The 17,587-nt window shown below is 44.3% G+C and overlaps 1 protein-coding gene across 1 annotated transcript in view; it reads left to right on the top strand.

The window, feature by feature from the left end:
• Nucleotides 1-1,007: 1,007 nt before the first annotated feature.
• Nucleotides 1,008-17,587, top strand: part of PDE3B (phosphodiesterase 3B) — a 235,263-nt gene continuing 218,683 nt past the window's right edge. The window contains exon 1 of the mRNA XM_084630738.1: nucleotides 1,008-2,609. Coding sequence (XP_084486864.1) covers nucleotides 1,599-2,609 — 1,011 coding nt within the window. The 5' untranslated portion in view covers nucleotides 1,008-1,598. The remainder of the gene's footprint in view (nucleotides 2,610-17,587) is intronic.

Below are 17,587 nucleotides of genomic sequence, written 5' to 3'. Positions count from 1 at the left end.
TTATAGGATAAGGGCCATAGTACAACCAATGGGAGTGAAACAGGTATAAAGGTAAGCACATGTGTAAATGCTTGGAGGATGAGGTCTTCAAGGATTACTCAAATGAGGTGCAGGATCATGTCCTTATTGTTACAGTATTGAATGATAAAACATTACCACAGCTAAATTATTACAGGTTCTAGACAGGTTTTATGGCCATCTCATAAAAAGAACTGAAAAGGAGATCAGAGACAACTGTCACCAGGCAGTCAGCTGAGAGGGAAAAGAGAAGAATGCTTAGTTGCTTGAAGTATTTATATTGTTTATTGCTTCTAGGTACTCGAGTACTGATGGGGAAGCTTCATATGAATTTTTTAAAAAGTAAATTAAGCAAACTTCGTATTATGGCTCTTCAAGCTTGGTTTAACAATTTAATGTCACCTGTACATGTGTAAACATTTTGCCAAAAACTGAAAGAACCAAGAGAAATTACTGTAAGCCAAACCTCCTCCTCATGTATTTTTATAGCAAGGAAAAGCCTCTAATTCTCTTTCTATGCATGCCAACTATTTCCCGGAGCCAATACATTTTAAAGCAAATATATACCACTTTCTCACTACCTCCCCCAAAATCTATTTGAATGTCCCTACTTTTTTGCCCCAATGTCCTTATTTACAGCTTCAGGCAGTTGAAAGATTATAAACACCTTCAATTTGTGCTGGGAGTGAGGCAAGCAAGTAAAAAGAAAAATAGAAGCGAGAGGAAAGGTAATGTTCACAGGCAAGAAGAATAAAAGCGGGGTCATGTGTCCAGTTCACTCCAAACCTGTGTGGCCACCGTTTTTAACAGTGGCTGCCTAAATATGCCTGTCTAGATTTTTATATGGGTGTGCAGAACTTCTCACAGCCCTGTTTGGGGGTGAAAATGCTGCTCTCTGTGCCCTGTGAGAGGGGATTCCGGATCACGGGACCAGCCCCTGCAGGCAGGGGGCCCAGTCCGAGGAAGAGCTACGAGCCGCGCGCACACCTCGGGCCGACAGCTTGTGTAAGAGTCAGAGTGGGGGGAGGGGAGTCCGCAGAACAACTCTAGTTACTAGTTAGGGGTGCCAGACGCTGCCCAGTGGGCGCTGTAACCCACCCTTGGGGATTCGCGCGCTCGAGCACACCCCGACACTGGAGCAGCCACAACTCGGGCTAGCGGCGCGCCCCCGCGCGCGCGCTTCCCCTTTCTCTGTGCGGCGGCCGTTAGAGTCCAACCGCTCTTTCGGCGCGTGCCGCCGCTGCTTCCGCGCACGCCGTTGCAGGAGGTAGCAGCAAAGGCTCTGTCCCGTTCGCCCCCTCCCCCTCCAGGGTGCTGCCAGCCGCCGCCGTTGCAACCGGTGGGCACGGGGAGGCGACAGCGAGTCCCCACTGCCGAGCCGCCTCGCGCAGAGACTTTTTTTTTTTTTTTTACCTTCTCTCGCTTTCCCCTTCGTTACCCACCATGCTCCGGACTCCGCCGCTCAGTCGGCGAGAGGTGCCCGCGGCTGACCGGAGAGCCTTTCCCGGGCGGAGATGAGGGAGGCAGCGCCAGGCAGGAGGAGACGGAGCTGACGAGACCCACGCTCTCCCCAGACCACCATGAGGGAAGAGAGAGAAGCCGCCGCCGCCGCCTCCCAGCATGGACCTAGCAAACTCCCCCAGCAGCCGCCGCAGGACGGCGGCGGGGTGGCTGCCCCCCTCGCTCGCCCCGGGGGCGGCCCGGAGAGCCTGCGGAACGGCTATGTGAAGAGCTGCGTGACCCCCCTGAGGCAGGACCCCCCCAGGGGCTTCCTCTCCCTGCTGCTGCTCCCCGCCGCCTCCCCCCGGGCTCTGCTCAGCCTGGGCGCCCTGGCTGCCTTTGTCCTTTCGCTCCTGCTCTGCTACGGCCGGAGCAGCCCCTGGGGCCGGCAGGGCGAGAGCGGCTGGTGCGGCCCCTCGGCGCTGCGCACCCTGCTGGGACTGTCCCACTGCCTCAGCCCCCTCTTCAGCATCGCCTGTGCCTTCTTCTTCCTCACCTGCTACCTGGCCCGGGACAAGCGCGAGGAGCCCGGCGGCGGCGGCGGCACCAGCCTCTGGTGGCTGCTGGCTCTGCCCTTCTGCTGTTACTCGGGGGATTTCGTGGCGCTGCAGTGGCTGTTACCCACGGAAGGGCACCGAGGCTCGCCGCAGGGCCCCGCCGAGCTGCAGATGGTGGCGGGCCGGCTGCTGACCGTGCTGGGCTCGGTGGCCGTGCTGACCCTGCTGCAGAGCACCCTGAAGCTCCGCCGAAGCCTCCTGGTCTTGGTCTTCTCCAGCCTGGTCTGGCTGGTCTCGCTCACCAGCCTCAGCTCGCTTCCCCCAAGCCTCAGACCGCTGCTGGCCGGCTCGGTCGGGGTGGCCGGGTGCCTCCTGGCACTGCTGGGTTGGCAGCGCGGCATCTTCTCTGCTCAGAGCCGGGGAGCGCAGCACCAGCATCACCAGCCGCGGCTTCCCAGCGTGGAGGAGAAAGTGCCTGTGATCAGACCCAGGAGGAGGTCTAGCTGTGTGTCCTTAGGGGAAATGCCAACCAGCTACCACAGCAGCTGCAAAATGTCCAGGAGACCCTCGTTGCCTTGTATTTCCAGAGAACAGGTAGGTCCCCCGAAACTAGGGGGAGGGAGAGGGCAGCGCTGGCGGGGAGTGGGGCGGGGGGAGGGGAAACCAAACCTCAAAACTTTCCGAGGAACCGGTGTGTGTGTGTGCGCGCGCGCTCGCGCATCTACTGGTATGTGTTTGCAGGGAGACGTGTCAAGATTCCCCTAAAGTAGTAAATTGAAAGATACGACGGTAGGCGCATATTAGTTCATCTCTGCGCTTGTAAGAGATCGTTCTTCTGTGCATCCCTTAAGATTTAATTTGTTACTAGACGCAGTGATGTGTTCCCTGCAGGATACACGCCTTAGACGTTGTGCATCAAGTTGGCAGACCGTACCTCTTTAAAAGTAACTTTTTTTTTAAAGCACAGCCCTCTTAGGTATCAGGTGCCTTATAATTATTACTTTGATTGTGATGTTTCTAAAGTCCTGAGCCACCTCCTCGGCTTCCGAGAGACTACACTGGAGAATAAAACTTTCTAGTTGCACAGCACTTAGTTTTTTCCCACCTTTTTTGACCTGGTGACTGCAAGAACCGGGGGAAAACCAGGTTTTTGAGGATATTACTTTCAACTGGCTGGCATATAGATGTGTACATGACGAATGTCTGGTTTTTCTACCAAGTTAATGTTGTTTCTTTCCAAATAAGGCAATATTGAGCTTGGATTGATTTGGTTTAGGAGCCGTCCTACGGTTAGAGAACTGTTGAGTCAAGTATGGAAAGAAGTGTAAACCATTCAGGTTTTTTAAGGCAAGTCTTCCTAGTTTCTACTTTGGGCAAACCCCTTTGCAGTGCAAATCTTATAGTGCAAATTCCGTGTGGGGGTTGAGTCTTTTTGTATCTTGGAAATTGCACGTGAACTCCAGGAACACTGAGTTGTGTTGCTGATGGAATTGGCCCGGGGCTACCTGAAGTGGAAAATCATCCAGTCCCCGAACTGAGAATACAAATGTGTGTGTGTTTAAATAAACGCATAAACGAAGCCTGGCTTGTAAGCCAAGAGGCTATTGTTCCAGAAAGTCCCGTCTATTGCTGCAGCTGAGATACAGAAGTTCTAAATAAATGAAGCTTGTCTAGTTTTTTCTCTCCTTTGTATTTCCTAATGCATCTGGTGTGATTGTTTCTCAAAGCTCCCTCCCTTACTGTAATTTATTCAGCGAGTCTGAAGCCAAGCAGGGGAAAGATGAGCCAAGCTGAGTGAAATCCTTGACTTGGGCATTTATGTTGCAGGGGAATACAGCATTAATAGGTTTAGAAATAGGTTCTGTATCAATGTTATAGGGTCATTTAAAAGTTCAAGTAAAGGTTTCAGAAATAGTTTAATGCAGCCAGTTTTAAGTTTGTAAATTGGTGGTGGTAATCATGTGAACACGCATTTAAACACTGTATCATGCCTTTCAAATATATAGGGAATATAGTATAGTAATTAGAAGTTTACTTGCCTTTCCCTCTTTTGTTCTCCTTACATAGTAAATATAGTACTTTACTTCAGATGAGTAGCTTCTGTGTCAGAGGAATATCTGCAGTATAGGAAAAATACAAATTGTGCTAGTAGGTTTTTTTTTTTTTTTAAAACCTTTTTATAGATGGTAAAGGATAATAGTTTTAATTTAATCAAATACTGCCTTAGGTATTTAGCTGACTTTTTAAAAGTTTCTGTGAACTTCAAGCCAAACTATAGGTATTTAGTGTTTGGAAAAACATAATAAATGCCAGCCTTAGCAAAATACACTGAATGTTCAACAAATGCTGAAGTCATGGGTGTTTAAAAATATAATTGCTTGTAAACATCCAGGTTTCAATGTTTTCCATTTCCATAAAAGTGAATAAAAACAGTATGTTGTAGACCTTTTAGTTTCCTACATTTTTGAACAGTAGATTATGCTTTACAGTAAATATCTCTTTTTATTAAGGAAAATTTAAATAGTATTAACGGATTTTTTTTTTTGCAAATTTGGAGTACTCTGATTTAGAAATACATTTCCTTCTGTACAATATTTTATTAGTGCTGGTGTAAAGACAAAGCAGTTAAATCCCCTTATTTTGCATCTGACTCAGAGAAGATGGTCATTGCAGAACTAATAACATGTCAGATGTATCCACTTAAAAAAATCAATACCTTGAGACTTTTATCTGAAAATTTAATAAACACTGTATGCTTATTTGAATGTTTTCGGTATTCTACTACAGTGCTATTATTGAAACAGAGGGAACACATGGAATCAAAATATAACACATTCTGGAGAGAATTAAGATCTCTTAAAGAATTGTGGTTACATGTTAAAACGTTTAATAAAGATCTATAATATGCATTTTTTTGCAATATTAACATTTTCAATTAGTTAATTTACATAGGGATTAATGAGTACTGTTTAAAAAGTTCAGAGGAACACAAAGAATGCAGTATAAACCCATAATGGTATGAATGTGTTTTGGTAATCTGAGAGAGCTAAATTACTATGGCGATATTTTGTAAGAATATTAATACAGTATACTGAAATTGTACAATGTGAGAAAATTAAGCTGCTGAGAGTTGACTAAGTCTGGAAAAAAATGTGAATAGTTGTTTGACAACCTTGCATCTGCTTAGTTGGTAAAATCCTGTGAGAAAATAATTGTATTGGGCTCATATTCTGTTTTTTCAGTAATAGGCGAAAGCTAATACTCGGAAAGAGGTCTGTGTACATGGGGGGGAGGAAAGCAGAGGGGAGGAGAAACAGCTTCTTGTGTATGTATCCTGTCTACTCCAACAGAGATCAGTTTGAGCAGTCTTTGACTTCAGTGGGAGCAGGAACAGGCCCAATCAACCTGATTCCATAAATGCTTACTAACTTGAGTAACCCACGTAGTAAACATCTGTGGGATCAGGCTCTGTTTTGTTCGACTATGGGAACTAAACTGTTGAAATACGCTTAAAAATTACATATGCTTTTGCTATTTGACAATGAATATCCATGCTGTCTTTAGATATATTCTACAGCATTTTGCCTCCTGCATCTGCTGTAAATATAGCTAACAACATAGTTCTGGAAAACTGACAACTCATGTACTTGTTTTCTTCATTTAAAATAGGTTATACTGTAATGGTTTATTTTTAGAAACCTCAAATAAAACTTAAACACGTTATTAAAATGAATAAAAATAAATACAAAGCAGCAAAAGGGGATTATGTAATTTAATTTTAAGTCTAAATTTCAAATAAGCACAATTTTTTCAGACACTTGTAGCACTGAACATCTTAGTGTTTTTCAACTCTTCATTGAAATAAATTAAACATTTTTTTAAATCCTGCACTTATAGTAAACAAACTTCATGTAACTATTTCTGTGTTCATCTTGAGCCCAATGTTACAGTCATTATTTATTATTGTTTGGTGTTATAAAATAAATATTTACAGAACAACTAATCAAAACAGTTCCTATCCTAAAGATATTAATCTGGTAGTCCAGTTCTACTCCCACTGAAGTCAAAGGGAGTTTTATCTTGTCATTACTGGGAGCAGGATTAGGTTTTAAGAGCTTGATCCTGCAAACAATTGCAGGACCACTCCCACGGACTTCAAAGGGACTGGTTGCCTGAGTTATAGTATAATATATTCCAGCTCCAGCTGGGATCTGTGGAAACATGAGGAATTCAGAGTTGGGACCGTCAATAGTACTGGACAGTGCTACTGGTCTTGTAAATATCAAATATGTTTATGTGGCTTATTGTTCTGAAAAGTACTAGAATATGTGGTTGCTTGTCTTTAACCTATGTATTAGGAAGAAATACACTTACCATCGAAGATATGTGTATGGGGCATGATTGGGCTTATTGAGTAAACAAGATCTACTGTGCAAAAGATATTGTCTTGCAGGAAAGGAATTTTTTCCTCCTGATTTTTATGTCTGGGTCAGGCGTGACTGAAATAGTGAATGCTTTAAAAAGTGGAGCTAATTTTTCCTGGCTATTTGACTTGTTCAGATGTTCAGGAAGCTTAGCATGTTTCACAGAAGCAATTACTTCCATTTCACCCTATTCTACTTAGACAAAGGATAGTCATGTGGTTAAAACACTGCCCTGGAGATTTGGGTTCAATTCCATAGACTTTCTGTTTGACCTTGGACAAGTCATATAGGTCCCAATACAAGTTTAAATAGATAGGTAACCTGAAGTTAATGGGATTACTCATCTACTTGAACACCTTGTTGCACTGGGCCTTAGTCACTATGCCTCTGTTTCCTGTTTGTAAAACAGACATAAAAAAGTTGACATTTTCCTGACTTGCTTGTTTAGATTGTAAGCTCTTTGGGGTAGGGTATGTCTGTTACTATATATTTTTACAGTGCATTTTAAAAACAAGTAGAACACTGAAATCAATTAGAGCCCATAACAATACAGTAATACATATCATAATAATAAATGACATTTAACCATTTGGTGCAAATTTTAGAGGCTGGCTTTTTAAAATGATTGCAATGACTGAGAGAGCAGGGGTAATTATACAAAAAATATTTGTGATACTGTCATTAACAGGAGCTGTGTATTAAATTATTTTTTCTTTTGTACATAAAACCGGTATTTACTATCTTCATTTTATATTTTAAAATATGAGATTAGCAGTTGGGTACAAATGCACACACTGTCTACTCCAACCAGCAAGGGGAGTGTTCCCATATTTCCCTTTGCTTAGGGACAAATTGCATTATTTCTCATTTTAACCACTTAAAGATAATATTTACATGGATGTACTGTTCTGGTATGAAGTCAAATTTGTTATATTAAGATTAACAATAAAGCAAAGTAATGAGATGAAGCCTATCTACTCTTTGCTGGCGTTGTTGCTTGGTCAAATAATGTAATGTGTATTTATTTATTTTCCGTCCTCTTCCTTACATTTGTACACTTCCTCAACTTTGTGGCCCAGAGATGTCTGACCTCTACCACCTATCCCCACGCTAGTACCCATTTCTCTAAACTCTGCTTGCCTGTTATGCTCTCAGAATAGCTCCTCCTCTTCCCATGCTCCCTGGTAGTGCTATGTGAGCTCACTTTCTTTTTAAAATTGTCCTCAATCACACTACTTCTTGTTTAATATTCCAATTCTAACCTCGGCCCTACCCTCACAAATATGAACATTAATATACTAAAGAGAAAAGAACATTTGACAGACTTGTATATAACAATGAATATTTCATGCTAATCACTACTGTAATCCTCCATTATATAGTACCTCCACCCACTTATAATCCTTTGCTTTCAAGATCTGGTTTAAACTGTAAGCTTCTTGAGGTGGGCTTCTGTCTTTTATTCTTATATACGTGTGCATATATTCATAATTTGTATTATTGCAGTGCTTAGAAGCCTTAGTCATGGACCAGGACCCCATTGTTCTAGGTGCACTGTACACCTAGAACAATATGCACAGAACAAAAAGATGGTCCCTATCCCCAAAGGATATATACATATAGGACCAAAGACAACAGATGGATATAGAAAGTCCAACGGGAGTACAAGAAACCCCACGAGACAGTATTGGTTAGTATGATAGGCAGTGGACTCAGAACACCAGCAGCCTAACCATTGTCAATTTTTTTTTATAGACTACCTGGCAGAGGAGAATTTTAAGAAGTGATTTGAAGGTGGATAGTGAGGTAGTTTGTGGTTGTTTACAGGGAGCACTTTCCAAATGTGTGAGGCAGCATGGGAGAAAGTACAAAGGTGCTTGTTTGAAAATTTAACAAATGGACTGTGGAGGCTGTAATCGTAGTTCGATCAGAAGCAAGCACTGATGGCTTGATAATGAATGAGAGATGATAGGTAGGGTGGGGATTGACTGTGAAGGGCCTTGAAAATGAACACAAGTAGCTTATGTTTGATACAAAAGTGAAGGAGGAGCCAGCGGAGGTATTGAAAAAATGGGCTGACCTGGTCAAAGCATTGAACTAGGAAAATGACGTTTGCAACAGTGCTCCGAATGAATATGAGCGGGGCAAGATTGCATTTGTCAAGGCCAAGAGAAGAATGTTGCAGTAACTATCATGAGTATTTGGATAAGAGTTTTAGCTGTGTGGATGGATAAGAAAGGGCATATCTTAGAGATGTTAAGCAGAAAGAATTGGCAAGATTTAGTTATAGCCTGGATAGGAGGACCGAGAGAAGGGTCTCAGTCAAAGATAATGCCTATATTATGGACCTGAGTGACAGGCAGGATGGCAGTGTTGTCCACAGTGATTGAAAAAGGAATTAGGGGGAAGATTCAGAACTCTGTTTTAGCCAGGTTGAGTTTGAGCCGATGGCTAGACATCCATGAGATATCAGAGAGACTGAGTGAGATTTTAGTTTAGACAGAAGGAGATAGGTCTGGACTAGAGAGGGTAGATCTGTTATTAATCAGCATAGAGATTATCCAGAGATAAGGTGTAGAAGGAGTGGAGAAAGGGACCAAGGACAGAGCTCTGTGGAACCCACCCAGAAAATTGGAAGGGGAATGAGGAAGATCCTTGGAAGGACACATTGCTGCATGAGCAATTAGAGGTAGGAACAGAACCAGGAGAGGACAGAGTAATGGAAGCCAAGGGAGGAGAAGATTTCAAGAAGAGCATGATCAAAGGTGGCTGGCATGTCAAGGTGGATGAGGATGGAATACTGGTTCTGAGCTTTGGCCACGAAAAAAGAGGCCATTAGAAACTTGAATAGAGGGGTTTCAGTGGAGTACAACGGGCAGAAGCTGGATTAGAGAGTCTCTAGGATGGAATTAGAGGAGAGGAACCCCAGACAGCGATTATAAACAGCACAACCAATAAGTTTAGAGATGAAAGGAAGAAGGGAGACGAGTCTGTAATTGGAGAGGCAAGTAGGGTCAAGGATGGTGCTTTTTAACATTGGAGAGACTAAAGTTTGCTTGTATTGTGAAGAGAAAAAGCCAAAGGAGAGTGAGAGGTTAAGAAAAAGAGTAAAGCAGATCAGAAGATAGGATGGGGTCACTGGAGTTAGAGAGGGGTTAGAGGAGGAGATCAGACAAGAAACATCTGTGTCTTTGCCAAGGGAGAATGTGAGAGTTTTAGGAGGAAAAAGGAAGGAAAGCTGAGGGGCAGGATAGTTTGTCATATTTTATCAATTTTTTTTTTTGAAGAAATCGAGATACTCTGTGGAGAGAGAAGAGGTGATGGGAAGAATTTGAAGAGCGAAGTAAAGATGATGACAAAGTGTCTGTGACTATATAGGGTTCAGTTTAGTTGAAGAAGTCGTGTTGTTTAGCTAGGAAGATGGCAGAACTGAAAGAAGAGAGAATGGAGGAAGTCATCCTGGTCACGGAATTTCTGCCAGAGAGGGTCCACAGCATGAGTAGAAGTGGATGTTGGTGGGGTTAGGGGAGCAGGGCTCGGGGAGAGTGGCAAAAGAGTCAAGGGTGGCGGAGCGTGAAACACAGAGAATCAACCACTATATCAATGGAAGAAAGAAAAGAGAGGGCAGGAAGGAGATATCCGAGAGTAAATGAGAAGTCAACATTGGGGGATTGGGAGGGTTGCTCAAAGGTCAAATGAGAGGGCCTGGGTTATGTGTGGTTGAGGGACAATGCTGAAAGAGAACAGGTGAGGGTCAGGGGGGGAACTCAGCAAAAGAGAGATCTGATAGAATGCAAAGCTTGGTGAAGACCTAGTCAAATGAACAGCCTTCTGGTGAGTGGAACACTTGAACCAGGCTACAGGTTGAACAAAGAGGTTAGGGCAAGGAAAAGTTCAACTAAGGGGTTGGATGGGTCATCAACATGGAAGTTGAAGTCATCAAAGATGTGTGGCGATTGTGAGTACAGGAAGCGAGAGAGAGCAAGCTAGAGACTGAAATCAGAGAGGAAGTCTGATGCAGGGGAGTTGGGTTGATGGTAGATGACAGTGACTTGGAGAGGGAGAGCGGAGGAGAGTCAGATGGAGTGTTGTTCAAAGAGGAGAAGAGTAGGAAGGGGAAAGAGGCAGGAGTTGTAAGAGACAGGAATGGGGGAGGAGAGAATCCCAGTACTCTCACCATTGTCTGATCCAGAATGGGGAGTGTGAGAGAAGGAAAGGCCTTGAAAGAGAGGGCAGATGCAGAGGCAATGCCAGATGAAAGGATCCAAGTCTCTATGAGAGCCAGGAGCTGGAGGGAATGAAATATGAAGAAGTCATGGGTGGTGTGACCTTTTTAAAGAATGAAGTGGGCATTCCAGAGACAGCAAGAGGGGGGGGAAACAGGGGAATGGGTGGGAGGCAAGGAATGGTGGCATGAAAGGAACAGGAATAGTGGTCAGGATGGGAGATGGAGAGGGAAGGAGGGCCGGGATTGGGGTGAGGGAGACACTGGGACAGGAGCCATTCAGTGCTTGCAGTATCTCTCCTGCCAAGCAGGTCACTTGAACAGCCATAAACTTAGACAAATAATTCTATATACATGTAAATAAAATAAATAGTAGATATAATTCATACAAGTGTATCCACTAAACGGTCCTTCAAGAGATAGAACACATGAATTGGTCTCATCATTAGAATCTGCACCTACTTTCCTCATTTCTGGGCAGAGGTTGCATCCAAAAATAGGAAAGCTGAATTTTCATGAATTCCCCATCTATAAATGTGGGTAACATTTGTTTACTCTCGTTCCTTTATGTTAAAGTTCACTTCTTCCTTCAGAAAAAGGAAGAACTGCTCCTGGAATTTAGGGGAAGAAAAAGCCTATGTGAACTTTGTCTGCAATACAGATTGCTGATTCAAATGGTCAGTACTGTACTAAGAACAGGAGTACTTGTGGCACCTTAGAGACTAATAAATTTATTTGAGCATAAGCTTTCGTGAGCTACAGCTCACTTCTTCGGATGCATGCAGTGGAAAATACAGTGGGGAAATTTTATATACACAGAGAACATGAAACAATGGGCGTTACCATACACACTGTAACGAGAGTGATCAGGTAAGGTGAGCTATTGCCAGCAGGAGAGGAAAAAAACCTTTTGTAGTGATAATCAAGGTGGGCCATTTCCAGCAGTTGACAAGAACGTGTGAGGAACGGGGCTAGGAGGGGGGGAAATAAACATGGGGAAATAGTTTTACTTTGTGTAATGACGCATCCACTCTCAGTCTTTATTCAAGCCAAATTTAATGGTGTACAGTTTGCAAATTAATTCCAATTCAGCAGTCTCTCGTTGGAGTCTGTTTTTGAAGTTTGTTTGTTGTAATATTGCTACTTTTAGGTCTGTAATTGAGTGACCAGAGAGATTGAAGTGTTGTCCGACTGGTTTTTGAATGTTCTAATTCTTGACATCTGATTTGTGTCCATTTATTCTTTTATGTAGAGAATGTCCTGTTTGGCCAATGTACATGGCAGAGGGGCATTGCTGGCACATGATGGCATATATTACAGACTAACACGGCTGCTACTCTGAGTACTGTACTAGAATCCTAGTCTGTATAGTGACAATCAATGCTAATGATCTGATATTCAGTAAAGGGGACACAGAAAATCTGAGTTCCATAAAAGAAGTAAATATCTTAAACTTATTGCACATTTTTCATATTTTTCTTTAAAAGGGGCACTGGCAAACCATTTAGGCATGTACTTGACTCATATTTGTTGTAAGTTTAATTCCCTTGTGTTTGCTTATAGGCTGCAATAGTATAACGTTTACACAGGCTTCTCATTATAAGAAAAACCACAAAGTGAAGTCCAAACTCAAACAAAAGAGTTACATTTTCATAGATAAATTCAGCCTTACAAAGTTGTCATCAAAATGTACTACTCAGAGTGCAAAATCTACTCAGCCCCCTCATCATTCCTTACTCCACATTGGAGTACAAGTTGAGTTTTGTCAGTCTGGATAGAGCATGTTTTCTGTCACTCACCGTCACTGCGGCTGTTGTGTCCTGGGTGCTGCTGTCAGCAGACGGTGCAGTAGGACTGCTAACCGTCGTCATCCACCGCTTCCACTGCAACTCTGCTCTTCTGCTCTCTTGCTGACGCTATACCACAGCAAGCATGGAGCCCACTCAGCTCACCATCACCGCTGCTGCTGTGAGCATTGTAAACTCCTCGTGCGTTATCCTGGAGTATATGCAGAACCGGGCTAAGAGATGCCAGCACGAGGATTATTTTGATGAGGACATGGACACAGGTGTTCCTGAAAGAACGGGCTGTGGCAATTGGGACATTATGACGGCAGTGGGGCTGGTTGATACAGTGGAAAGCTGATTCTGGGCCAGGCAAACAAGCACAGACTGATGGAACCGTATAGTGTTGCAGGTATGGAATGATTCACAGTGGCTGTGAAACTTTTGCATGCGTAAGGCCATTTTTCTGGAACTCTGAGAGTTGCTTTACCGCACCATGAAGCGCACGAATACCAAGATGAGAGCTGCCCTGACCGTTGAGAAGCGAGTGGTGATAGCTCTGTGGAAGCTTGCAATGCCTGATTGCTACCGGTCAGTCGGGAATCAGTTTGGATTGGGCAAGTCTCCTGTGAGAGCTGCTGTGATCCAAGTAGCCAATGCAATCACTGAGCTGTTGCTATCAAGGGTAGTGACTCTGGGAAATGTGCAGGTCATAGTGGATGGCTTTGCTGCAATGGGGTTCCCTAACTGTGGTGGGGCGATAGACGGATCGGCACTGGCACTGGACCACCTTGCCAACCAGTACATAAACCACAAGGGGTAGTTCTCAATGATGCTGCAAGCACTGGTGGATCACAAGGGACATTTCACTGACATTAATGTGATGGCTGGAAAAGGTGCATGACGCTTGCATATTTAGGAACTCCGGGCTGTTCGAGCAGCTGCAAGAAGGGACTTACTTCCCAGACCACAGAATTACCGTTGGGGATGTTGAAATGCCAATAGTTATACTTGGGGACCCAGCCTACCCCTTGCTGCCATGGCTCATGAAGCCTTACAGAGGCAGCCTGGACAGTAGTCAGGAGCAGTTCAACTATAGGCTGAACAAGTGCAGAATGGTGGTAGAATGTGCTATTGGATGTTTAAAAGCTCGCTGGCGCTGTTTGCTGACCAGGTCAGATGTCAGCGCAACCAACATTCCCATTGTTATTGCTGCTTGTTGTGTGCTCCATAATATCTGAGCGAGTAAGGGGGAGACGTTTATGGCCGGGTAGGAGGTTGAGGCAAATCGCCTGGCATCCGATTTTGAGCAGCCAGACACCAGGGCGATTAGAAGAGCACAGCTAGGCACGCTACACATCAGAGAGGCTTTTAAAACCAGTTTCATGACTGGCCAGGTTACGGTGTGACCGTTGTGTGTTTGTTCTCCTTGCTGCAAACCCTCCCCCCTTGGTTGATTTTAATTCCCTGTAACCAAACCACCCTCCCTCCCCCCTTTTGAAATAAAGTAACTATTGTTTTGAAACCATGCATTCTTTCTTTATTAATTAAAAAAAAAAAGTGAGATAAATGACAAGGTAGCCCGGGTGGGGTGGGGAGGAGGGAAGGACAAGGCCACGTTGCTTTTTGTAACTACACTACAAATCAAACTGTTTGAATGACAGCCTTCTGTTGCTTGGGCCATCCTCTGGAGTGCAGTGGCTGGGTGCCCGGACCATCCTCCCTCCCCCACGTTCTTTGGCATCTGGGTGAGGAGGATATGGAACTTGGGGAGGAGGTCAGGCGGTTATACAATGGATGCAGCAGGTGTCTGTGCTCTTGGAGCTGCAGGAAAGCCAACACCAGACGCTTCATCATGTCTGTTTGCTCCCTCAGTATCCTCAGCATCGCCTCCTGCCTCCACTCTTCGTGCTCCTGCCTCCGCTCTTTGTGCTCACTTCATGCTTTCCTGGCTTTTCTGGCTCTGAGCCCACATCCCCAGCTAGAGCCTGCAGACCCTGCTGCACCCTGAACCCCTTGGCCCCAGCCCAGAGCCCCCTCCTGCATCCCAAACCCCACATCCCCAGCCCAGAGCCTGCACCCCTAGCCGGAGTCCTCACTCACCCCCGCACCTCTGCCCCAGCCTTGAGCCCTCTCCTGCACCCTGAACACCTCATTTCTGGCCCCACATGGAGCTTGCACCCCCAGCCCAGAGCCCATACCCTCTGCACCCCAAATGTAGTCTGGAGCCCTCTCCTGCACCCCAAACTCTTCATCCCTGGCCTCACCCCCTTCCTGCGCTCCAACCCTCTGCTCCAGCCCGATGAAAGTGGGTGAGGGTGGGGGAGAGCTAGTGACGGAGGGAGGGGGGATGGAACGAGCAGGGTAACAGTGTCCAACGTAAGGACAGTCTTCAGAGGTACATATGCAGTTACTAACCTTCCTCATGCTGGCTGCCCCCTACCAATCTTACAGCTACACACCCACCTATCCACCCACCATTGGTACAGAGGTCCAATACAAGGAGGAAGTAATTTGGAAAATGTCTGTCCTCTTGAAGCGAACCCTAAAGGGGAAGAGAAGATGGGAGTGGCATTCCAAAACTGGAAAAAGCAAATTGTTGGCATGGAGACTAGCATTAGGGCAATAGGTACTTGTGCTTTTTTTTGGTTTTCCTTCGCTTGTGCAATGCAATGAGCTGGTTTTATAAGAGCCATATCTCCCACTGAAAGGCTGACAAGCCTCTGAAGGAAACAGAAAAAAGATGACAGTGTCAGGAGGAACATAAGACTGGAAGGGACCTTCTGGGTCTTTGAGATGTTCAAGGAAGTAGTAATTGCATACATGGCCCCAGAGAGAGAGGGCTATGAAGGCAGAAAGTTCTGAGTGCCCAACCTACAGGCATTTGTGAGCACTCCACTGTTTGCACATGCCACACTTCAATGGTCTTAAGTTTGCACTATGCTATTAGCAACCTTTTTTCATTCAAGTACCGTTATTTATTATGTATGTTTTTTGTTCATGCAATACCCCCCTTTTTTTTTGTACAGCTCCAATGAAAAATTTCATTGAGGAAAGCTTCTCCCCCATCAGTATCAGTTACAAAACATCTCCTCCCCCCCCCCGTGTCAATTCCTAGTAAAATTAATAGACACACATTTGTCATTTCCTTGGATATTTTCTTTGTGGTTGTTCACAACTATATCCTGTCCTCAAAAGGAGGAGTGCAATACATCCCTGACCCTGTTTCTCTGACCACTTTTAGCATTTTTCAGAAGCAACCTCTACAGCTGTCCGTGATATTTAGAAAGTCTCTCTATCTCCTCCTTCCACCCACCTGTGAGGCTCTCGCCTGTGCTGTCATAGATATGGAAAATATACCAAGCAATTATAACACAAGGCGCACAATGATAAGCATCTGGCCTTGTCATAAGTCACCTCCATTTCCCCTTCATTCTTCCAAATGCACATGCCACTGTCATTCTACAACTACTCAAAATATAGTTAAATAGTTCTTTTCTCTTATCCTAGTGTCCTGTAAAAGGCTTCATAAACCAGGGAAGTAGAGGGTAAAATGACAGGAGGAATTGTAACTCTCGTAATGTCCATAACGGGGAGCAAAAACTTCCTTGCTCATTCTAGAAAACATGCCAGAGTTTCTAAAGATTCTGGCTTCATAGACTTTTCCAGACCACATCGTATTAATGTTTGTTGAACCTTCTATGCTGATCAACCAGGCCTTGCAGTACCATGGAAAAATACCCCTTCATGTTGAGTCTCTCACTTTGTGTGTGTGTGTGTGTGTGTGTGTGTGTGTGTGTTGTAAAAATAGGTATGTGTATCCTATCAGTAGCCTCTGTACAGTTCAGGAACCCTACCCATGCAAAGCTGTCAATAACGTGTTGTGTACTACCAAGCCTTATGAACTGGCACAGCAGCACTGCCTAAATAGTTGATCTATCAATGCCAAACAAGTTACTGCAGACCAGTAGCTATTGCACTTCCAGATAGTAAGGGCCACATGCTTTTCCATGCTGAATCTTATGTTGATGTTCTGCTATTGCAGCTTTAGGGTGAGTTCTGCACAGAGCTCTAGGAAAGTAATCTTCTGCAGCTACTGCTGACCATCCTAGTTCTGCATCACTTCCCTGTCCCATCAGTTGCTGCTAGTTGACTGTGACCAGAACTGGTGCTCCCTCAATTGAAGTAGCTCCAGATAAATGCCCTGTGGAGGGAACTGCTTGATTTAATTCTTCTGTAACGCCTCCATCTGTGGCTTTACTGGTGTGGTATCTAAAGCTGTCTGAATCTGGCAGTCCAAACTCATCTGTCTGCATGACTGCCAATACATGTGCATTATCCTGCTCATATCAATGCCTGTCATGATTGTGGCAGTCAGCAGTGTGTCCTCTGTGCTGCCTGTCAGCAGTTAGAAAACAGTTCTAGCAAAATATAGATGAGTTAATGGATGCCAGAGAGGAATTATGGGAGTTTTAGTTGGAGCCCAAGTTCTAGAATTCCTGTAGGTTAGAGTAGGCATGTCACAGTGCGCTGTTAGGAGAAATCCCAGAATGCACAGAGCTGAACAGTGGATATTTGAACCATGGGATATCTTCCCAGCATTCTGTGCAGTTAATTCAGAGATGTGCAGAGCTGGTTAACAAGGGAAAAAAATGTTAAGGTGGCATAACATAGCTGTGGGGACATACTTCAGCTTCATATAGTTAGTTCTCTGCATTTGGAGTGAACAAACTAATCCAATTTAACAGCCCCGCATAACCATGCACTTAGACTCCCTTTTATCCTTTTCTCCCAAAGAACATGCATTGTATTGATCTTCCCTCTGTCTCTGGCTGGGAAGACTGGATGTAGGTTCTTAAAATCATGCTTTTCTTTCAGCTGAGCAAAGGTGGTTGATAGAGAGCAATGTGAAATACATTTTTTTTCTTAAGGAGCAGAATGTATTTTTTCTGATGTGCACATGGCCCTTATCTGTATGGAGACTAAGCTTGATATTGAACATTGGAATTATCTAAGTAGACTATGGGCCAGCCTCTTACTATTTGTGTGCCTGTCCTTTCTTTTTTATGTCTTGGCTCACTTTCTATTCTTGTCTACACTGAGAGTTTTAAAGACTTATCCCAGCCTTGATTTGACACT

This window comes from Lepidochelys olivacea (genome assembly GCF_965140295.1).
Source record: "Lepidochelys olivacea isolate rLepOli2 genome assembly, chromosome: 6".
NCBI lineage: Eukaryota > Metazoa > Chordata > Testudines > Cheloniidae > Lepidochelys > Lepidochelys olivacea.
Note: the sequence above shows the minus strand (reverse complement) of the source record. Positions and strands in the feature narration are given on the sequence as shown.